General features: G+C 43.2%; 1 protein-coding gene across 1 annotated transcript in view; it reads left to right on the top strand.

The window, feature by feature from the left end:
- The first annotated feature begins 8,254 nt into the window (after positions 1–8,254).
- The window catches only part of LOC114706382, a 36,468-nt gene continuing 20,714 nt past the window's right edge, over positions 8,255–24,008 (top strand). Inside the window, 3 exon segments of the mRNA XM_028888767.2 lie at positions 8,255–8,566; positions 13,765–14,997; positions 19,178–20,436. Of these exon segments, the coding sequence (XP_028744600.1) occupies positions 13,786–14,997; positions 19,178–20,436 (2,471 nt within the window). The 5' untranslated portion in view covers positions 8,255–8,566; positions 13,765–13,785.

Below are 24,008 nucleotides of genomic sequence, written 5' to 3'. Positions count from 1 at the left end.
GGTCTGGATGGTAGCTGAGATCTTCAGTCCCCGCCTCTGGGATCATCCCCTTCAGTAGAGGTGTGGAGCCAGCTCTCCTAGATCCCTGTCATTGGGACAAGCTCTCCTATGGCCATGGGGTGGGGTAGGGCCATCTCCCTTGTGTGCTGAGGCCAGCTCTTCAATGAGGAGTGATCCTCATTGTCCAGCAAGGGGCAGGGCCAGTGATGGGAGGGACTGGCTCAGCAAGGTCCTTGGATTTCAACACTGCTGGATCCTATGATGCCCCGTAATAACATGGGACATTGACATCAACACAGACCCCAGCTGCAGCAGGAACATGGGCCCATACATGACCCTCAGCAGCATCTTGGGCCCTGATGTCACCATGGCCCCAGTGGAAGCACAGGCTACCCAGATCAGCACGGTCCCCACGGCAGCATGACCCTCAGAAAGCAACATGGTCTCAGGTGACAGACCAGAGCCCAGGCATTTGCACAGTCCTTGGTAACAGGAGCCACAGACGTCAACTTAGTCGCTGGCTGCTATAGGGCCATGGAACCAGACATGGCCTCATCAGCAGCCTAGGCAACACTATAGCCACTCAGATTGGCATGTCCAGGGGAATGGCAGGGCTCTCAGACATCCATATGGCCATAGGTTGATGCCTAGACCTTGGACATCCCTGTGGCTTTTGGTGGCAATATGGGTCATGGATGTCAACACAGACCCTAGCTGGGGTAGACCCCAGACACAACATGGCCCTACACAGCAGCTCTTCCCAGATGTCACCCTGATCCGGGGAGACAATCAGGTCACCCATATCAGTGTGATATCAACTGCCTTCCCTTCTTCAAATCAACCTCTTTGCACAGCACCTGGACCATTCTGTTTCTCTATGTCTCTCATTTCTCCACAATATATTTGCTCATCATAATGGCATGGACAAGCCCAGTGTCTTCAGCCAGCCTGAGGTGTGAGGACCCAGGATGCCCTGTGGTGTCTTTGACCTTAGACCGTCCAGTGGCACTGGACGGGCCTGTGGATGCCTTCAGCCAGCCTGGACTGTGGAAGAACAATCTTAATGTGAGGCAGGACCCTCTTCTCAAGGCAGGGGATTCTGGACTGCCTGAAGTGGGTAAGGAGAGTGAACATGAATGCTTGTTACCTTTCTCTTTTTCCTATGTTTGCAATGGGACCAGTTCTCTCAAGCCTCCACTGCTGTGATTTGCCCACTGTGGTGCAGTATAACCTTGAACTGTGACTGAAAGAAACGCTTTCTGCCTTAAATTGCTATTGCCAGGGTATTTTGTCACAACAACAGAAAAGAAATTCAGATTGACAGCTAACACTGTAGTGGGAAGCTATTCCAGATTTGACCTGGAAGTACTACCCCCAGTGAGGCTTCAGGTAACTGTCACACCTACCTATGAACTGCCAGTGAGGCGGAACCAAGACAGGAGCTCTCAAGACCTGAGATCCAGATGTGCAGGCTCTCTTGTTTCATGGTAATCCTGGATGTTGGATGGTCGACTGAGCAGTTCTCTAGAGAACACAGCTGGACTGCACTTCACCCCTCCTAGATCCCATAATCTATCCCTTTACTTGTTGTAAGTAAAACCCCAAATAAACCTCCCTTTTAAATACATGAAGTTGCCTTAATACTTCCACCAATATCTTTGGGGGTGGAGAGATGGCTCAGTGGTTAAAAGCACTAGCTGCTCTTCCAGAGGTCCTGAGTTCAATTCCCAGCAACCAAACTCAACTCTTTTTAAAGCACCTGTATAATTTCCACACATACAGCTTTCCTACCAGAAGAGGAGAGATGCATGCATGGCATTCCAAGAGCAGAAAATAAAGTGCATTTTATCTCAGTTTTAGAGATCTCCAGAAAAACAGATGCAGTAGATCAAAGCCCGTGTCCTCTTACAGCTCCGTCGATGTTGACAACATATTGACATCAGTTGCTGCTGTGTGTGGTCACCCAAATACCTGACAAAAACAGAGGAAGGTCTGCTGTATCTCAGACTGTCAGAGAAGTGCAGGCCATCACTCCAGAGGTGGCAGGTGGCAGAAGCAGGGAGGTCCATCCAAGCAGAAGGCTGTCTGTAGGGCAGCAGAGAAGAAGCAGATAGAGCTAGAAGACAAGAAGTAGGCAATTCAAAGTCCTGGCCCTCAAGACCTACTTCCATTCCCCTGGCCCTCGCCCTGGGCTCCACAGCATTAAATATAGGAGCCTATGGAACACAATTCAGATTCCAACCATAATACTACTGTGTCCATACCTTATTCTCTTTCTGAAAACCTGGAAATCAATGCAGGAATTGATGTTGCAACTTGTATCCAAATCCTGGAGCAAGAAGTCTCTCTTCTTTGGTAATGTTGGATCTTGTTCAGTGGCTAGGCTGATGTAATTCACAATATGGAAGTTTGTCCAATGTGTCCCCTCACTAGAAACGCAGTATCTAAAGACAGCTTCAGGTCAGCTCTACCAGAAGGTTAGTACCTCTGGATAGTACAACTTGGCTGGATTGCCATGTAAAATTCATCTCCCCAGTCCCCCTGTTAATCGTTTTTCATTTTATTTCATCCTTTACATTCATGGATGTGTATGTATAAAGATATGTACATCTAAAAATATACATATATTGCAGTGTCCTTCAATACTTATAATCACAGAGAAAAGCCGTTGCTACAATGTTGCAAGAGAAATTGGTCATAGCTGTCATGGCCTGCATTAATGAACTTAATGAACTCTATCTCTGAGGGTGGGATCCTCTTGGGGCTATTTACAGGAAAGTACATTACAAGTCCAAATCACTGCCCACTAATAACAATACACTTCTGCCAACTCAGACCGTGGCATCTTAGTCCCCAGAGGTTGGGGTTTATTTATTCCATTGACAGGTAGAATGGCTGGGTGAGCAGAGACTGGAAGAGGGGCTGATGTCTGCAATCTCTGTCTCTGATTGTCTGGAGACCCAGCCGACCCTTCTCCCTACCGTACACACATTCTTACTGATGTCCTGTCTAAGCCCTGACCACAAACTCCTCCTTGGTTTCACCTTGGAAGACACAACACAATTCTGGTTGTTGAAGAACTGGGTAGAGAAGCTCACTTCATCATACCTGCAGCCCTGACTCAGGTTTTCCTGCCAGTGTATCCTGAGATGAGGAGGGGAGTGAGGAGAGCACTAGATGGAAATTTCTACTCTCCAATCTTGTCTTGCCCAGCAGTACTGATAAATCTCTTCCACCTGTGGTCCTGCAGCTGCTTGTATAATAATCATTCAGAGGCTTATATCAATTACAAACTGTATGGTCTATAGCTTCAGCTACTTGCTAGCTAGCTCTTTCATCTTAAATTAACCCATTTCTATACATCTGTATGTTGTCACATGGCCATGGCATTACCGGTCTGCTGACATCTTGTTGCTCTTTCTGTGGCAGGATAGCTCTATCCCAACTCTGCCATTCTTCTCTCTGGATCTCTGCTTGGATTTTCCACCTGGCTGTAAACCTCCTTGCTGTAGGCCAAAACAGCTTTATTTATTATCCAAATGGGAGCCACATATATCCACAACATAGAGAAAGACATCCCACAACAAAGAACAGCCACTTTTGTCCCTGGATAGCAGGTTACAGGGAAGCGTATTCACTTAGAGACTTGATTTCACAGTGAGACCTGCAAGGAAAGAGTGAGTCAAGGTCACATGTGGGAGCAGAGTCTGTGAAAAACCCAATCTGCTCACATCAGAGCTAAGACACATCCACTGTCTCTGAGAGGAACATGAGGGTCTCTTCTTTAGCCACAAAGGAAATTGTAGGAGACCATCATCATGGAGCAATAGAAGGTACAAGGCACTGTGCCTGATGCATATGTGTGAGTGTGTGTGTGTGTGTGAGTGTGTGTGTGAGTGTGTGTGTGTGTGTGTGTGTGTGTGTGTGTGTTTGCACAGGGGTCAATCTGCATGTATGTGTATTTGTGTGTAACTGATGACCCAGTACTTATAGCTACATACTAACCAAAGAGACATTAGCCCACTCAAGCATGTGGCTCAAGCAGGCTTTGTCTTTGCCACAAGTCCCTCTGCCTTGCTGAAAATAATTAGATTACATCCCTAAAACAAGCCACCAAGGTCTATTCCCTTATTTGGCCACTTCTTCCTCTTAAGATTGACTACCAAGGTCCAGTTATCAAAGGATTGAAGTCTGGCAATCAACAGCCCCCTTTGGTTCACCTAATTAACATTTCCAATCAAAATATACCACCACATCCTAGCTCACTCTAACACAGACCTCCCCTTTTTCTCTTCTTAAAAATGACACCTGCAAAGTCATTTGCTGCTGTTTTTCTGCCTGAGTCAGAAAACAGCCATTTTAACTTTTCTTCCCCAACTGTGCATGAGATGGGGGTGGCAGTGTATGGGGGTCCCCATCACTAACCTCTGCAGCTAACAGTCAGGTCAGATCTAAAGAGCATGAGTTCATCAGGTTCTTAGAATGGTGAGATACGGTGGTAAATGACTAATGAATAGATCTGCGTGAGGACAACACTGTTAAGCACAGGAGTGAAAGCACAGCACAGAAACGCTCCTCGGATCCTGCAAAACCCAGAAAAGTGAAGTGAGAAACCCTTGCCCTGTGCATTTGCAGTGACTGACTCCACCCAGCACTGGGTTGGTTCAGCAGGGTCAGTCCTGAGTCATCCCACAGCCATCCTGTGTTTTCTAACCATCCCACTTCCTGTTATGCTCTGAAGAGCAGGAAATGGTTCAGACCTTTCAAAACTGTGCTTCTGAAAGCCCATGTGAGCTGTGAGTGACACTTTCTCTGCCTTCTCATTAGGACATCCCAGACCTCAGAAGTGCAGAGATTATGAAAGGTGTGTGTCCGTGTGAATCAACTCCAGTGATTTATGACATGACACAAACACTTCTGGGTAATGTTATCTCAATTGATCTAAGAAACCAAAGAAATCAATAGAAGGTGGCCAGAGTCATTGCTCAGTGCAGGAGGGTGTCACAATAATTACTCTGTTCGGTAGAGGATTGCAGGGGCCTGAGATCTACCTTCACCCCTGGCTAAATGCATTGGGGGAAGTCAGGCACTGGGAACAGAAGATGGTAGATCCTGGAAGAGAGGAGACAGGGCACTGAGCTTCATAAAAATCTGCATAGATTCCTTGGATATTTGGAGACATGTGGACCAAGTTTTTTGGTTGTATGGGATGGAGGACGGTGCACAGGGTAAGATTTACCAGGGAGGCGGCAAGAAGCCCTAGAGAATGACACGAATTGTATCATGAGTGAGCAAAGGGAGATGGACAGTGTGGATTTCAGCACAGTGAGTGTTGTGTGACAACATTTTTTCTGGGAGGACAGAACACACTCATCTACTCACCCCAGATAGAGAGCTCACCACAGACAAAGACACAGTTGAGGGGACTCTGACCATTATAAGCATGATGATCATGGCTCTGGCAGGCCTTGCTCTTCTCTGTCATCCCCCATGCCTTGCTAAAAACCATTAGGTTTCACTCCTAAAGCCAGACACCAAAATCTATTCTCTTAGATGGCTGCTTCCTCCTCCTGAGACTAATTATCAAAAGTTCAGTAATCTAGAAGCCCACTGTGGCTCAACTAATTAATATGTCCAGTTAAATTTAAACACCTGATTCTAACACAGGGTTTCCATTTTACCTTTTTAGACCTCCATTTGCCTATGTCCCACATCTATCTCCCCTCCGTCCAGAGGCAGTCCTTTGTCCCTCCAGGACAAATACCCCTGTCCTTTACCCTGTTCCCTTCCCCTTCACCCTGATCCTCTACCTCCTGTCTTTTTCTCTTATTCCCTGCCCTCTGTACCTCTGGGGCAAATAAATCTCCTTTGTGCTGAGACCTTGGTCTTGGGGGTCCTGAGCCAATATTTTTCCTTTCTCAGTTACCACCAAAGTTCAACTTGGTGAGCCAAGAGTTTTATTGGGGCTACTTACTAGAATATGTGTGAGCAGTCACAGGAGCAAGAAATACTCAAAGAGAGATGCATCACCAAGGCCCACCCCTGCCTGAGTAACAGCTCACAAAAGCTAGGAAACCTGGTGCAGCTCAGCAGGTTGCAGAGTCTCCGTTCCAAGTGACTCTGGTCTAACCCTCTTCCAGGCAGCCCAGAGTTTTCTTTGCAGTTCAGCTTTAATAATCTGAGAAGGACTCTCTGGTTTTATTACTTACTGGCAGGAAGGGTCTAGCAAATTTAGTCAGTTTCAGGGACTTCCTGAAGGTATTTTGAGTTGTTTTCCTCTCTGCTTAAAGCACTTCCCTGCAGGATGGAATGTTTCACTCTCAGAGAAACCTGTCACACAACAGTGGGTCACATTGTCCAAAAATCTGGGCAACATTGAGACCTCAGTAGGTAGAGTTTGTGCTGAGCACCTGCAGCATAGCTTAGGTCAGAACTCCAGGTTCTGTCTACCCATGCTCGGATGCTCTCTCTCTCTCTCTGCCCCTCTCTTGACTCTGTCTCTCTGTCTCTCTGTCTCCCTCCTCCTGAGACTAATTATCAAAGTTCAGTAATCTAGAAGCCCACTGTGGCTCAACTAATTAATATGTCCAGTTAAATCTTGATTTCACAGTGAGACCTGCAAGGAAAGAGTGAGTCAAGGTCACATGTGGGAGCAGAGTCTGTGAAAAACCTAATCAGCTCATATCAGAGCTAAGACACCTCCACTGTCTCTGAGAGGAGCACCTCTATCCCTCTATCCCTCCCTCCCTCCCTCCCAACGTCCCAACTCTCTCTTTCTATTTCTCCCTGTCTCTCTCATTGTCCACCCCTCACTGCTCCTCTCTACACAATGTTCTAGTAAGATCCTGCCAGTAAATGCTAAAGGGGCAGTCAACTTCAGAGCTTCCCTGAACCTCAGAGAGCAACATGGCGCCTCTGCCCTGGTCCAGCTTCCCACCCCATGCATTGCATTTTGCAGAGAAACTTTTCCTCTGTCCTCATGGAGAATACCAGTTTCTGATCCCACAGAGAAGTTGACTCTCTATTAAAATGATTCCAGGATGTCATTAAGTTGAACTCCACCCTCACCCACTCCTGGCCTCACCAGGCACAGACTTCCTAACCCCAGGGACACACACTACAGGGACAGGAGTCTGAGACAGTGCTCTTCCCTGCTCCAGCATTGTCCTTTGTGGGGCTGTGGGGCTGGGGTCCTTCAGAGATTAGGTTTTAGTTCAAGTTTTGGTTTTAGTAAATCAGAAGTTTTTTTATTATTATTATTATTTAAAAAAAAAAAAAAAAAAAAGACTGTCCAGGACCAAACCAAAGAGTTCTGTAGGTAAGGCTCTGACAATTGCTAGCCAAAGCATTATAAAGGTTAAAAAAAAAACCCATAAAGATATTATTTTGGGGAGCCAAATTAACTCATATCCTGTCTGGGTGTGAGAAAGTCTTCATTTTATAACAGATGTCCCGCAGGTGCCTCAGCCATCCAAGCAAGCAAGTGTCTCATACAAAAGCAGAACTTAGCAGTTAGCTGTTTAATCCTGTGACCCATTACCTTGTAGGAATAGCTGGGGCAGTGAAATGTTTTATTTACAACAACCAGCAATTTTTTAAGAATAGCCCAACAGCACTAGGAAATGGTCCATCTCGGGTCAGCAGACAGGGTGCAATCAAAGTAGGAGCAACTTCCTCATGGCTTATTCAAGCTAACAACAATGTTGTTTTTTCAAGCACAGTAAGTTTATTCTCTCAACATAATGTTCACCGTCACAGTGGAAATTTCCATGAGTGGCCAGGGAGCTAGTCAGTTTCTCCCTGGAGCTCACTTGGAGGCAGCCTTGCCTGATTGGTGAAGTCTGGGCGGGTGAGAATGCTGTCTCATGATAAGGTGAAGGGTTCTGAGGGACAACAGCCCTGCAAACACGTGTCCACTTACATTGTCCACTGGGTGAGAGAAAGAAAATCAACAGGACAGCAGCAAGGGTGTGGGGTTACAGCAATATCTGCAACCATGGCACCCTGGGCTCCCTGGGTCTGAACGTCAATACTGCCCTGCAATAGATGCCATCATCTGAGCAGAGGGGCTTGAGATAGGAAGCAGAGTGGTCAGTGCCAGGGAGCACTGACACTGGAGTTGGTTACCAAGGTATCCAAGCACTCAGGAAGCCCTGGAGTTCAACTCAGGCCACTTCAGCAGAGCTCCGCCTCCCTCTCTGAAAGGGGATGTGAAAGAATTCAGCTGATTTGTGTAAAACAGCCTGCAGGTTCAAAGAATAGAAACCAAACCCTTCCCTCACAGCAGCCCCTCCCTTTAGGGACCAGAGAGGCAGGATTCTGAACCAGGACGTGAAGAGCAGAGAGCAAAGATTGCGCAGCACCATCTGGAAGGAAACCCAGGCAGATCAGCCCTTGCTTACCAGCTGTTCTGATCTCCTAAAACACCAGAACCGGCACTCTTCATCCCATCTGGTTCCAGAACATCCCAGCTTAGAGGATTCCATAGAGAGCTACCCCAGTGACCTTGCTCCCAGAGAAGAGCTGACCTCTCAGGAGGGCCACTCACATCATCACTCCGGAACAGGTATGTGAAGGATTTCTAAGTGCAGCTTGACTAAAAATCCTACTTACTTATGACATGGAAGGTGAACTCCTGGCACCAGGGCAGAGGAGCTTGAATTCTGCTTTATTTCACTCAGGGGTTGTTCACAGTAGGGCCCTTCTCTGTCTTCTGCACCACAGAGGGACCCCAACCCACCAACAAGGCAGCAACAAACTTTTCTATCACCTGTACATTCCTGGGTCTGTTGCTCTTCTGATGAGACCTTAAGCTTGGAGAAGGAGGGCAGGCTGTGTGACCAGATTCCTCAGCTAATGCTGTAACCTGTTTGGGGTCCGTGTTTGTAGTTGTAGCTGTTTGTTGTTTTTATTTTTTGTTTTGTTTGAGACTGGATAACTCTGTGTGCCTCTGGTTGGTCTAGAACATGAAAATCAGCCTGGCCTCCAACTCAAGGAGATCCATCTAACCTCTGCTTCCTAGGGCTGAGATTAAAGGTGTGTACCACCACACCCAGCTCTGCTGTAACTGTTTTTTTAACCCCATGGGGACAAAATTCTAGGATCAGAACACTCACTGGTATCACCTGGTGTGCAGTGAATCTGTAAGAAGCCATGAGCTTTGCCTGTGGAATAGGAAGGTCTTTGGATTGGGTTTGGAAGAGGAAGCTACTAAGTGGCTTTTTCTCTGGCTCAGATCAACTATTTTATCTACACCCAGGAAACTATCTCTACAGCAGGGCATAAACTCTTCCAATGATGATTTTACTGAGGTTGTGGTTTTCTAAACTCTTCAGAGAGTATGCCATGCTCAGTACTGATATGAGGATCATGCAGAGGTATTTACTATTTTCTGTAATAAATCCGCACATAAACTTTTCTCTCAAGCTTTCCATATGGTGGTCAAATAACACCAGAAAGTTTTTTCTTTTTTTTTCAAATGTCAAAATTATTTATTTTGTCATTTAATATATTTTTTGAGAACTTCATGGATGAACACTACATCTTCCTCACTCCAGTTTCCCTCTCTCTTCATTCCAACTCTTCCCATCCCTCAATTAATGATCTATTCTTTAATTATTATCATAACACATATGTACATATGTATTGGCAGGAAATTTACCCACATTCAAAAGTCCTTGATGTTTCTGGTATATATCAAGGCTAGGATGGGTTTTATGTCTGAGTTCTTTGATGGAAATTCAGATTAGTTACATAAAGCAAGAACTATGTAGAGCCTAGCATAGGAAATCTATTCATGAATATCCTTCATTTTGTATTAACTCCTTTGTTTATTGAGTAAGGCACAATCACTTTTGTTAAATTTGACCAAATGGAAGATAATATCATTTTAGAATTCAGTGAACACAATATAGTAGGCCAAAGTGCACAACTGAGTAGTAAGTTCTTTCTTATACTGTTTTGCTTGGAGTGCGCATGCACTTGGGTCCCGCGTCAAATGGGTTTTCTACTGTTGGTGACAATTGGAAGCTGCAAAGATGCTGCTCACAGAATCCGGTCCTTTCCACAGTCTAGAACACATGTCCACTCACTCTGTCCTGTATTCCCTCATACCAGTGTGCTGGCCTCCCTGCCTACTTCCCTTGACATTTCCTGCCCTTCCTTCATTTCTAAGACCTGTTGATAAAATGGTTTCTCCACTATTGACTTCTCTCATGATGTGTAGTGGTTCCAGGAAGCAGGTGTGCTTTAGTTAAGAGTACACCAACAGAAATATGTGCCATGTGGGTGTTATGTAGTTAGTGTTATAGTGATTGTGGGGGTGTAGATATAAATACCATGGATTACAAATTGTAATTTTCTTTGAGCTGGGTGAAGCATGTGGAGTTCCCTTTTTTTTTAATTAAGAAAAAAATTATTCATTTTACATACCAATCAAGATCCCCCTCTTCGATCCTTCCTCCCCTCCAGTCTCCCAGTGGAGTTCCTTTTATGCATTACTAAATTTAACATCTATCTTTGATCCACATTGCATGAATGAAGTCCAGGTAAGCTCAATGACCATGAGTGTCTTAGTTAGGGTTTCTAGTGCTGTGAAGAGACACCATGACCACAGCAACTCTTATAAAAGAAAACATTTCATTGGGGCTGGCTTACAGTTAAGAGGTTTAATCCATTATCATCAAGGCTTGAAACATGGCAGCATGCAGGCAGACATGGTGCTGGAGAGAGGCCGAGAGTTCTACATCTTGATCCAGAGGCTGAAAAAGCAGACTGTATCCCACACTGGGCACAGCTTGAACATAAGAGACCTCAAATCCTGTCCCCACAGTGACACACTTCCTCTGACAAGGCCACACCTCCTAATAGGGCCACTCTCTATGGGCCAAGCATTTAAACACCTGGTCTATTGGGGCCATTCCGGCTTAAACCACCACAATGGGTTTCCACTTTTACAGTCCTTGCTATTAGATCTAAGTCTCAAGAAACTGTATTATTATCATGATGTTCACTTACTGACCCTCAATACCACCTTTCTGTTTCTGATCATCTGAGGTGGGTACTTGTGTGATTCCTAGTGATAGATCACACAAGATATAACCTAACAAAGCAGCTGATCTTCTAAAACCTGTTTCTATAATATGACTTATTATTATCCACAGATGCTGGCCATCCATCTTACCTATCCATCACCTAGGGTGATGTAGGTAGAATTTTCTCATTTCTGGGGAGTTTGGTGGTGGATTTCTAAAGAAGCAAAACTGCTAGCATGAATCCATATCTGTTAAAGGGGGATTTAGTAGAGTGGCTAACTAGCTGTGATCTGGCTAGTCCAACAGTAGATGTCTCTCTAAGGAAAGGCCAAGAGTCGGGTAGTTATTGTATCCATGAGGCTGAATGTCACACCTGGTCTTCAGTATACATTGGAATCCCTAAGAAGTGGGTTCATATACCAGCAAAGGTATGCCCCAGCAGCAGGATAGATGAACTTGCCAGAGATAATGATGGCAAGCAGGCAAAGAACAAAAGCTTCCTTCTTCCATGTTTTTTTAATGTGGGCTACCACCCGAAGATGTAGCACAGATTTAAGGTATATCTTCCCATCTCGAATTATCTAATCAAGAAAAATACACAGGTTTTCCCAGCTGCTTGGATTTCAGTTTATTCCAGATGTAGTCAAGTTGACAACCAAGATGAGCCATCACATGGGTATATGAAAAGACAAAACCACAACACTCAGTTATTTCACTAACTAGTCCTCCAGTGGCTGTACCATTAGCGAAAATGAAACCAAAAGATTTGGGAGAACTCACCCTTCTGTCCTGTTCTCTGTATAACAGCCCTGGGTGTACTGGAACTAACTCTGTAGAGCAGCCTGGCCTCGAACTCACAAGATACACATGCTGCTGCCTCACAAGTACTGAAATTAAAGGCATGTGCCACCACCACCCAGCTGATACTGAAAATTCTTAACTGGCTGAGTTTTTTATATCTATTGTAATCATTGAGTTTCAGGGTACCTTCTTCATACATGTCAATGTACTCTGTCCTCATCTGTGCCCCTCCAACCTATATGCCTCCATGTCCCCTTCCCTCCAGTTGGTTCATATTAATCCTCTAGCTAGTCCTTGATTCTGCTTCCCTCTTACAGATAACCTCATTGCTAGACTGCCCATGTCCCTTAATACCTCTTCAGCCTTTCATGATCCCTTCTTGACACTGGGATCTAAAAAACACAGGTACATACACACATGCTTTTAAGGTTAGGTGCAGCCTGCGAAATAAAATGTGGGATATTTGTCTTGCTGAGGTCTGGATTCTCTTCTCTGAACAATGACTTGCAGTTATACTCACTTTTCTGAAAATGTCATGGTTTTCTTTTCTTCCCAGATACATAGGAGAATCTTATTGTGTCTATGTCATGTTTCCTTTGTCCATTCTTCTGTATACAGATATCTACACTGACTTGATTTCATGGATGTGCTTGCATGTCTGTGGTCTGTTGACTAAGAGTCCTTCAGGTTAAATCAAATGGGATTCCTGGGCCAGTGCTCAACTTTCTTAAGAAAATTCATACTTATTTAGTAGGAGTTGCACCAACTTCTAACAGAATATGGTTCCTCTTCTCTACATTCTCATGAGCATTTGTTGTTGTTGTGAATGTGTTTCATGATGGTAGCTATTCAGACTTTATTCAGATGGAATATCAAAGCAGCTTTAATTTGTTCTTCTTTTTATTTAGTCTCTTGATGACTGTCTCTACAGTTCATTAGTGCACTAATTGACTGGATTATTTGAGTGTTTATTCTTTCAGGATTTCATTTTTAGGAAGGCATCCAGCCTTCCTCCAGTTCTTACATCCTTTTCTGATCTCTTCTGCATCACACTGAGCCTTGGAGGGGTGATATAGACTTCCCATTGATGGCTGAGCATTCAGCATCACTTATTCTCAACTCCTTGACTATTGTGACTTATTCTATAATACTCCTACTCACTATAAAGAGCAGCTTCCATGGCTAGTGTAGACAACAGTACTAATTCATGGATACAAACACAAATATTTAGGTGGAAAATTGATGAGCATATCATGCCGAATTTCACAAAACAACATTGGCAGCCCCCACCCCACCCCAGAGCCTATGACCACCACAACCACATGGTTTTGATTGCCAAAATAGAGGGTTTTCAGCACCAAAGAGTAAAAAGAGTGTCTTAGATATCACAGTCATAGGAAACCCAAGATAGATACAACAGTCTACTGAATCCTTAAGACCACTTCTTTTGATGATGGGTTGTGCTCTCCAGTTGAATTTGAATAATTACCATTCATGTCAATTGTTAAAGTAAAACTGAAAACCTGAAACTCATTTTACATGTCATAATATGTCCTTATTTAAAGAGATTGACAAAGTTTTGTACTTGGGTAATTTCTTTTGCATACAAAGGTCTTGGTATTGGAGCCCAGGCTGACCTCAAACTTGAGATTCATAGCACAACATCCTTAGTGCAGGTGTTATAGGTTTGAATTTGATCTTGAAGAACTCAAAAGTGTTTTAAAGAGGAAATTGGTCAAGGGTAAAGGAATATGAGTCAAGTCAAAATTTACATCCAGGCTAGAAGTAAATGCAGTCGGGTCATGAGCATCTGATTAAAAGGGGGAAGAGCCCATTTCTAATGTGTGTCCATTACAGGGGCTCTGCTTTTCCATTGGCTTGCTCTGTCTCAACTAATTCTTTGAACTTCCTGGTTCTTTCCTCTCTTTAGTATTATCAACTGCTCCCAGTCATGGGTCAGACATCCTCTTCTACACCCCCTCAGAAGGAGGATCCTGATTTGACCTCAAGCCTTGACTCCAATCTTCAAAATTTCAAGATGGAAACCAAAGTCCTGTCTCAGGAATTAACCACCTTGATTGGATCATACCTAGAGGATGGAAACCTTCGGGGAACAGTTTCTGCAATCAGAGATGCTCTGAGTGACATCAAGAAAGCCCCACTGAACATTGCAGTGATGGGGGAGACTGGGGCTGGAAAATCCAGTCTCATCAATGCCCTAAGGGGCGTGGGGCCTGATGAAGAGGGTGCGGCTGCTTCCACTGGAGTGACATGTACAACCACTGAGAGGACATCATACCCATACTCAAAGTTTCCCAGTGTGACACTATGGGACCTGCCTGGCATTGGGTCCACTGCCTTCCAACCACATGATTATCTAAAGAAAATCAAGTTTGAAGAGTATGACTTCTTCATTATTGTCTCTTCTGGACGCTTTAAACATAATGATGCAGAACTAGCCAAAGCCATTGTGCAAGTGAATAGGAGTTTCTATTTTGTGCGAACCCACACAGATCATGATCTAATCGTTCAAAAACAGTGTAGTCCTCGTAGATTTAATAGAGAGAACGTCTTAAAACAGATACGAAATTCCATTTCAAGTATACTTAAGGAAGTTACCCAGCAGGAGCCTCCAGTCTTCTTAGTCTCTAACTTTGATGTGTCTGACTTTGACTTCCCAAAGCTGGAGACCACCCTTCTGAGGGAGCTCCCAGCCCACAAACGCCATCTCTTCATGCTCACTTTGCCAATTGTTGCTCATTCCACCATAGACCAGAAGAGGGATGCATTGAAACAGAAGGTCTGGAAGGAATCAGTAATGCCAAGAGCATGGGCCACCATACCATTTATGGGCTTGACCAAAAATGACATAGAGAAGTTGGAAGAGACTTTGAACTTCTGTAGATCTTCCTTTGGCCTGGATGAAGCATCCTTGAAGAACATTGCTGAGGATTTGCAGGTGCCACTGGAGGAACTCAAGGCGAATATTAAGTCTCCACATCTGTTCTCAGAAGTTCAGGGTAAATCATTAACAGATAAACTATTAGAGTACATTAGTCGTCCTTACTTTTCAAAGGCTTTCCACTTGCAAAATTACTTCATTGACACTGTGGCAAATGATGTTAAAAGTCTCCTTAGCAAAGAAGAGCTTTTTATGGAGAAGGTAAGTTCAATTCAATTCTAACACCTCTCATATTGGGAGGAGTCAGTGGGAGAAAATAGGGTTTTCACAGTTATTCCAGGAAGTACCTTGCAATCTCACTTTGTTGAAATGTTTCATGGTGACTCTGATGAATTTTGTCAAATCCATTTTCTGCACCTGTTGAGATCTTATGGTCTCTCTGATTGAAACTGTTACATGATGCACTCTTAAGGCTTTTCATTATAAATTGTCTCATTACTGAAGTGTTTATTTCCTTTGTTTTTAAGAAGTATTTCCATTAGATGAAATCCTCCTTTCAGTCTGCTTTTGTTTCCTATGCTTTGGGGACTATGTGGAAAAATCTGATGAAGTTTTTCATACTCATTTCCCTTTAGGAGCTTCAAATATTTCACCTTCTATTAAGCTCTTTGGCCTGTTTTGAGTTGGTTTTTGTGTAGGGTGAAAGATGAGTCAAGTTTTAGTTTTGCCTGGAGTCCAGTTTGCCCGGTTCCATTTGTCAACAATGTGCCCTTTGTGCAGTGTTAGCTTTTGAAGACTTACTGAGATGTTGATGACGGTAGATGCAGGCAGTCTGCTGTACATGTTTGGAGACATTTCTGGGTCTTCTCTTCTGGTCTGTTGGTTGGTCTATGGCCTGTTTTTATACCACTGCCATACTGTTCACTGTGGCTCTGTACTATGCCTTGAAATCAAGTATTATGATGCCTCCTAGCCCTGTTCTTTTTGATCCATATTGTTTGGGCTATTTGCAATCTTTTGTGTTTCCATGTGAATTTTATAATTATATATTATAATAATCCACAGTCTAGTTCTATTTTAAATGACACTGATGTTATAGATGAGATTCTATTATATCTGTAGATCACTATGTGAAGTAAGGACACTTAGACAACATTAATGTTTATAAGCTATAGACATGGGAATCTTAGCATCTTTTGTAGTTTTCTTTGAGATGTCTTTCATCAGTGTTTTGTGAGCCTCATCCAATGCTTTCCATTTCCTTGGTTAGTTACTGAAATTTGATTATTCCCTTCCATTTCATTCCCTTCCTTCCTGATTTTCTTCCTTCATTTTCATTTATTCCTTCCTTCTCCCCTTTTCTCCTTGGCCTCCTATGTTCTGTGTATATATGTGTCTATTAACAATGGACTTTCAAGGTTTCTTTCACAATGTCACACTTCTGACTTTCTAAAGTAAATCTTATGTTTTCATTCTAATTTCATTCATCAGTATTCTCTTGGATCTCATTGAGTTTTTGTTATTATTATATTTTAGGTTCACATACAGCATGGTGGGTTATAGTGTGGCATTTCTACACAAGTGTGCCATTATTCATTCCCATTCATCCTTCTATGTTTTAGTCATTCCTTTTTCTACTGCCTTCCTCCATGACCTTGTGCTTGTCTGGATCGCTCCCTTTTATCCCAGATACCCTTCTTCACTTTCTTCTCATATATAATCTGCTGCTCATCCTATGTATTTCCCCCTTAACATTTTTTCCTCCCCTCTAATGTGATTGAGATAGTTGTCATTATTTTTGAAATATTTAACAGGAATTTCATCCATTGTAATTTCTTCAGAATCTTTTGTTATAGAGCTATGATCCTTTGTGTTTAACATTGTCTTAGTCATTTTTAGTAATTCTTGTCTTCTATGTAGCAATTTGTGCCTTTTTTTTTTTTTTTTTTTTTTTTTTTTTTTTTGGTTTTTCGAGACAGGGTTTCTCTGTGTAGCTTTGCGCCTTTCCTGGAACTCACTTGGTAGCCCAGGCTGGCCTCGAACTCACAGAGATCCGCCTGGCTCTGCCTCCCGAGTGCTGGGATTAAAGGCGTGCGCCACCACCGCCCGGCAAACTTTTGCTTTTTTTTTTTTTTTTTTTTTTTTTTTTGGTTTTTCGAGACAGGGTTTCTCTTGCAATTTGTGCCTCTTAATGGAAATCTCTCTACTTACATAGAGTGTCCTTACTAAGCAACTTCTCTAGAAAAATATGTCTTAGGAGAATGGCTTGTTATGGAATATTGGATTTATTTCACAGTGTACATGCCATATCTTTATTCTGGTGGCAGTTATTGAGTATAGGCTCAGTCCATTCCATGTCAAAATTGTAGAGAACTATTGTCTCAGATGGTCACACAAGACTAGGGACTCTCAGGCATTGCCAGCAACTATGACATAAATAATAGAGTATAAGTGATGCATTATACATGAATTTATATTCGTTTCTAGAGCCACAATGACCAGGAGTTCCTAAGTATTGCTTCAACTTGTGAATCTATTGTGGACCCAGTCCCAACACTGGAGAGGTAGAGAAAGGTAGACCCCTAGAATTCATACAATATGCATGTGCACCTGTATACATGCATGCAGCTTCACACACAAAATTTAAAATTATTAACCTGAGAGTTTTGATATTTTAATATATTATTCCTAAGGATTGCAGGGTCTACACTGACGCCCCCCCCCCATCTCCCTTACTGTTATTGGTGACATGGCTTCCAGCAAGGTGATTGGCAGAATCTCAATATCTGATATCTGTACCCTGAAGCTTCTGTATTGAAATCTTCATACACCAAAATATTAGAATGAAGCCAGTCTCTCTTGACTGCCTGCATTTACCATGTGTTCCACTGAAATTCCAAGCTCGGTATGTGTTTCTAACATCAAAAGGAAAGAATATGACTGTGGATCTACACCTTCATCCCAAAGTTCTGGTATCTTTACAATCAGTGTTGATAAACTTGTACACTCAAAGTTAACACAAAGTCTGAAATAGAAACAGTTTTAATGTCCTTGTAAGATTATAGTAACCTGGGAGTATGTGACAGAAACTGCATGTGACCTATAAAGTCCAAAATATGAAATCTGAAGACCTTTAAGGAAAACGTGTGTGGTATCTGGATGGAACCCCATGTGAGTTTGCCCCTCTGCCTTAAGAATTGAATTTCTCAGAGGACTTTGATGGGAATACGTTTCTTCAGGGTTCTTAACTTTAAAAAATGAGGACACTTTTTTAGTGTCTTCTTTAATGTTGCTTTCTTTCTTCCTTTTCTTCCCTTCCTTCCTTTTCTTCCTTCTTTCCTTCCTTCCTTTCTTTCTCTCTCTTTCTTTCTTCTTTCTTTCTTTCTTTCTTCTTTGTATCTTCTTTTTTTTTTTCTTTTTCTCGTTATCCAGTTAGGATTTTTCATTTTTGTTGGTTGTTTGAAGTTTATAGACTGAACAGTAGAAAGCAGGGACACACAGGGAGTTTGAGTTGACTTGCTCCTGAGCCTATCACCTACCTCTTCTGTTGAAAAATAAGGAATAACATAGACACATATCTCCTTTCAAATAATTTTTCGTCTACATTTTAGGTTTTCAAACAAACATACTGTGTATTAAGAAGACACCCATTAGTCCCTTTGTCCCCTGAGACAGTTTCACTTCCACTTTCATATCAAATGTACACATATAACTTATGCGTCTGTATAAAGTCTAAGCCCCAAGAATAAGAAATAGTATTTGTTTTTCTGAGACTGGCTTAACTGAAGTATTATGATAATCTCCAGTTTCATTCACTTTCCTTCAAATGACATAATTTGTCTTCTTTAAGTAAAACAAAGTCCACTACACACAGATAGTAATATGTCCAACACTCTGTGGGATATGTAATGAATATTATCTACTTCCCACTGCATGTCCCTTCTCCCTTTATTCACAGACTTCACAAGAGAACCTAGAAAGGCTGTGCTAAGAGACCAAAGAACATGAGGGCTAAGAAGCAATGCTTGTAAGCATTCACATGGGGTAGAGAGCCTTTCCATGAGAGATGATGTTTAAGATTTTTGATATACTGATCTATGCCATTAGAGTTTTACAATGTATGGGTATTAATTTTGATAAGAGTAAACAGAATTTAAAGATAATTTTAAATAAGAAATAAACACTAGAGTAGGAGATTGTGTGGATTAAGCGAACCTCGAATGGGACAGCAAAGAAAAAGGGAGGCCATGGGAGAAGTAGAGCCTGAGTAAGAGGGCACTGGACATGCAGGCCAGAAATCTAGCCAGCAGCCAGGAACAGAGAGGAAGGCGCTTCTACCTCGACAGAAACAGAAAATGAAGTCCTGCTTTACTGTAGCACAAATCCTAGGTCCTGCTCTGCTGAAAAAAATCACAATGTCTTTCTCTTCTCCTTTATTCAGCCTCTTCTACTGCAAAGAGCTACAGGCAAGCCTTCCGGACCCTCTGCTCCAATGGCTCAGCTTTTGGCATCCAGCTTTGAAAACTTCTTTAAGAATTTCAAGAAGGAAAGCAAAATCCTCTCTGAGGAAACCATCACCTTAATTGAATCCCACCTGGAGAATAAGAACCTTCCAGGAGCAGCTTCTGCGATCAGCGATGCTCTGAGAAACATCGACACAGCCCCGCTGAACATTGCGGTGACGGGAGAAACAGGGGTGGGCAAATCCAGCTTCATCAATGCCCTGAGGGGAGTGAGGGATGAAGAAGAAGGTGCAGCCCCCACAGGGGTGGTAGAGACCACCATGAAGAGAACTCCATACCCACACCCAAAGCTTCCCACAGTGACAATCTGGGACCTGCCTGGCATTGGGTCCACTACCTTCCCACCACAAAACTACCTAACTGAAATGAAGTTTGGCGAGTATGACTTCTTCATTATCATCTCAGCTACACGCTTCAAAGACACTGATGCACATCTGGCCAAAGCCATCGCCAAGATGAATACCAAGTTCTACTTTGTCCGCACCAAGTTAGATAATGATTTGAGTAATGAACAGAGGAGAAAACCTAAGAGTTTCAATAGGGACAGTGTCTTAAAGAAAATCCGAGATGACTGTTCAAAGCATCTCCAGGAGACCCTCTCCAGTGAGCCGCCAGTCTTCTTGGTCTCTAACTTTGATGTGTCTGACTTTGATTTCCCAGAGCTAGAAACCACCTTACTGAGCGAGCTCCCAGCCCACAAGCGTCACATCTTCATGATGTCTCTGCACAGTGTTACAGAGACTGCCATTGACCGGAAGAGGGATTTCCTGAAACAGAAGATCTGGCTGGAGGCCTTGAAGGCTGGAGCATGGGCCACCATTCCATTTGGGGGCTTGATCAGAGATAAAACACAGAAGGTAGAGGAGACCTTGGATCTCTACAGGTCTTACTTTGGGCTGGATGATGCCTCACTGGAGAATATTGCCAAGGATTTTAATGTGTCTGTGAATGAAATCAAGGCACAACTTAAGTCTCTCCATTTGCTAACAAGGACCACAGACATGTCCTTCGAGGAAAAATTATTGAAATATATTGAATATATTTCCTCTGTTACTGGGGGGCCACTGGCCACAGGCCTTTACTTTAGAAAGACTTACTATTTGAAAAGTCTCTTCATTGATACCGTGTCAAGTGATGCCAAGACTCTTCTCAATAAGGAGGAGTTTTTATCACAGAAGCTGGGGTCATGTGTGTCTGATGACCCAGAATACTGGGATGCGGCTATGGAGCTATGAGGCATGTACCTTCCAGCTGGCTTTGGGCACTGACTTACAGCCTACTTTGAAGTAGCAATCATTTTCAGTGAAAGACCAGAGGATTCACCGTCCCTTTCCTCTTTCAGAGACAGACTGTCACTGCAGCAAGTGGAAGAAGAGTCATCAACAGTGTAAAAACACATGAGAAAGGCTGTCTCCCATTAAAACACCATGTATGAGAATACATAGTTTTATACCTATGACTTACAATATCTTTGTCCAATTAAACTTGGATCTTTTGTCTCACGGAGATTCTCCAGGCATTGACACACTCTCCTAAGATGAAGAACTTAGTTTCCTGCCTTGGTGGATATCTTTTGATGTTTATGAAGTACAGGAGGCTGGTTCCCAGCACACATCTCCACATGAAGTGGTATCTCCTGGACATGATAGACACATGGTAGATAAGATTATGACCACTGTTCATTCTCCCTCCAGGATAGATTCAAGAGACACATGGTAGATGGGACTGTGACCACTGCCCATGATCCCTCCAGGTAACGCCTGCATGGGTGAACACATCTGCAGGTCCTCTCAATTCTTGAAAACAAGGATATTTTATTCCATATCCTTCATCAGTCAACCTGAATGAGTTCAAATTTCAGGTTGTAGGCAGCACAAGTGATGATTAAATTGTCTTTCCTTGTGGTAAGATCACTCCAAAACACTACCTTACTCTTTCATGTCCAGTGGGGATGTTGGTACTTTCCTTCACTTGAGAGGGGTCAGCATGTGGAGTTATAGACAGCTTATTTGTCCACAGCATCCTATTGAGAACTGGTATCACTTTTGGACATCTAATATCACTCTTTGCTAAAATTCCAGTGTTGCTTTCTGTATGTATAGCTGCCCTACTAGAAGGTGGATAAAGAATCATGCATGGGATCACATGTGCAGAAAGCAAGCGTGGACATTTTAGCTCTGCTTGGTGTTCTTCAGAGAACAGGAAGCAATATATCATATCCATATCTCCTTATACTTATGTTTGGATCTCTATAGCATTTGTATTAATTCCTTTTATGACACTGTGTCCTAAACACCTGACAGAAACTACTTAAGAGCAGAAAGTTTTAATCTGGCTCACGTTTTGGAGCCCTGCTCTCTGTCATATGGAAGGGGCCTGGTGAGAGAAAGAACTCACTGTAGAAGGCTGGGAGCGAGGTGGCAGAAAGAGCTAGGTGACAACAAGGGGCAGGAGAAACAAGTCCTCGTCCTCGTGACCTAACACCTAAAGGCTCAGCCACATTCACAACTGTTTGCCATGCTGGCGACCAGGTGTTTAACACAAGAGCGTGTGGTGGTCTTCAAACCACAGCACTGTCCTTCCATAACTTATCATGTCTCTGTCCTCAACTTCCTCTCCTCCTTTCTCTTCCTCTTTCCCTCATCTCCCTCTTTCTTTTCCTCTTTTTCCTTCTCCTCTTCTTCTCCCTGGCTTCTCTCTCTGCTTCTCTCCCTGCCCTGTCTCTCACTGGCTCAATCTGCTGTGTGCCTTGGCAAGCACATTATCACCAGGGCAGCCTTGCAGCCTGGAAATCCTTGGAAAAGTTGATAGTGCAGTTTCTGTCCAAACAGTAATAATTGTTTCCTGTCCTTCCCAGGAGTGTCAAGGTTTGCTTTGGTTTATTTTTGTTTACCTCTAAGGTCTTCAATTGGTTAGACAGGGGCATTTACAGTAGAGGAGGGTCATCCGAAGTAGTCAAAGCCTCATGATTTAAAATATAATCTCATCTACAAATTACGTTAACCCAAACATCTATACTGGTGTGTTGCTTGCTCTGCAGCTGGGGTCCCACTGTCTCTGATCGTGGGGGAGGGGATGAAAGACACAGAACCCAATGACACAGGCTCTTGGAGTTTGTAAGCAATCTCACTTATTAAACAAAGAACTGAGGTATTTATGTGTGTACCTTTGGCCGGCTCTGCTTCCAGCTGCTGTGGTATTTCCTGGTTGGCTCTGAGTCATATGTCAACAGTGGTCATCTTGAGGGTCCAGTTTCAGGTTCCTCTGGGTCCTGATACTACTGCACATGTCAGAGCTCTTTGTTACCTTAAGGCATGACCCAGTGCTCTAGGCCTTATCTGCCTCACCAGTGTTCGGGAATTACTTGGGTACTGCCTTAGTTAGGGTTTCTATTGCTGCAAAGACACACCTTGAGACCGGCAACTCTAATAAAGGAAAAAATTTAATTGGGACTAGGTTACAGTTCAGAGGTTTCATCCATTATCATCCTGATAGGTGGCATGCAGTCAGTCCTGGTGCTGGAAAAGGAGCTGGGAGTTCTGCACCTTGATCTACAGTCAGTAGAAGGTGTCTGTGTTCCACACTGGGCATAACTTGAGAGTAGGAGACATGAAAGCCTGCCCGCAACAGTGACACACTTTCTCTAACAAAGCCACACTTCCTCACAGTGCTACTCCCTAAGGAGGCCATTTTATTTCAGACCGCCACAGGTACCATCACCTAGACAAGATAATATGTAAAATTAATTTCTTCAAGCCCCATAATTATCCTAACCCACTGTATACCAGCATATATATGCAAATATATATAGTTAAAAAATTCTAGTTACAATTGTACTTACTTGTAGATACAGTGTGACAATGTGACTCAAATAAAAAATACATAATTATCAAATTTTGAGAGATGGCTCAGCAGTTAAGAGCACTGACTGCTCTTCCAGAGGACCTGGATTCAATCGCCAGCATTCACATTGCAACTCATAACTGTCTGTAACTCCAGCTCCAGGGCATCTGACACCCTCAGAGAGACATGCATGCAAGCAAAACACCAATGAACAAGGAATAAAAATAAATAAATCTTTTTTTAAAGTCTGAGGAATCAGGCTTCCATATTCTTACTCGTATTAAAATTATTGTTACTAACTGATAATAATTACCACTATTAATAAGTACGTGTATACAGTACATGCTGACCAATTGAGGATACATTTATCATTTTACTGTCCTTGCCCAGTCTCTGGGGCATCTGAGCGTCTCTGTTGTGCTCATTCATAAAGAGCACCACAAGGTTATTTTAAAGAAGAATCTCTGTGCTGTGTTGCAGCACACCGCAACCTACTCCTTCTGTTTAACCCTTTTGGGACCTGTTATCCAAACTCTCTCTGCTCCTCTCTTCACCTTTCCAGCTTCTAGGAATCACTATTCTACAGTCACATCAACCACTGGAGTGTACCACTGCACGTGTAGTATTCACAAGTAATTCCTACTCTTTCTGACTCATTGTGCTCGGTGACACCACCTACTGAGCAGTCTGCTCCTGGTGACCACTTACCTGCCTCTGTGTCATGGAGAACACCCAGGGCCCAGTCTCAAGGAGGCTTTAATCTATTTCTGTGTGGTTCAACACTGACAGTCACAGTGGGAAGCCATTACTGTAGTGTATGTAGCAAGGGAAGCTCTCAGTAGAGAAGTCCATTATGAACAGGAGGCTTCTTGTCATGTACATGGGAAGTGTTTCTATACATCACAG

This window comes from Peromyscus leucopus, chromosome 8b, assembly GCF_004664715.2.
Source record: "Peromyscus leucopus breed LL Stock chromosome 8b, UCI_PerLeu_2.1, whole genome shotgun sequence".
Classification (NCBI taxonomy): Eukaryota; Metazoa; Chordata; class Mammalia; order Rodentia; family Cricetidae; genus Peromyscus; species Peromyscus leucopus.
This window is presented reverse-complemented; position numbering and strand designations above follow the sequence as displayed.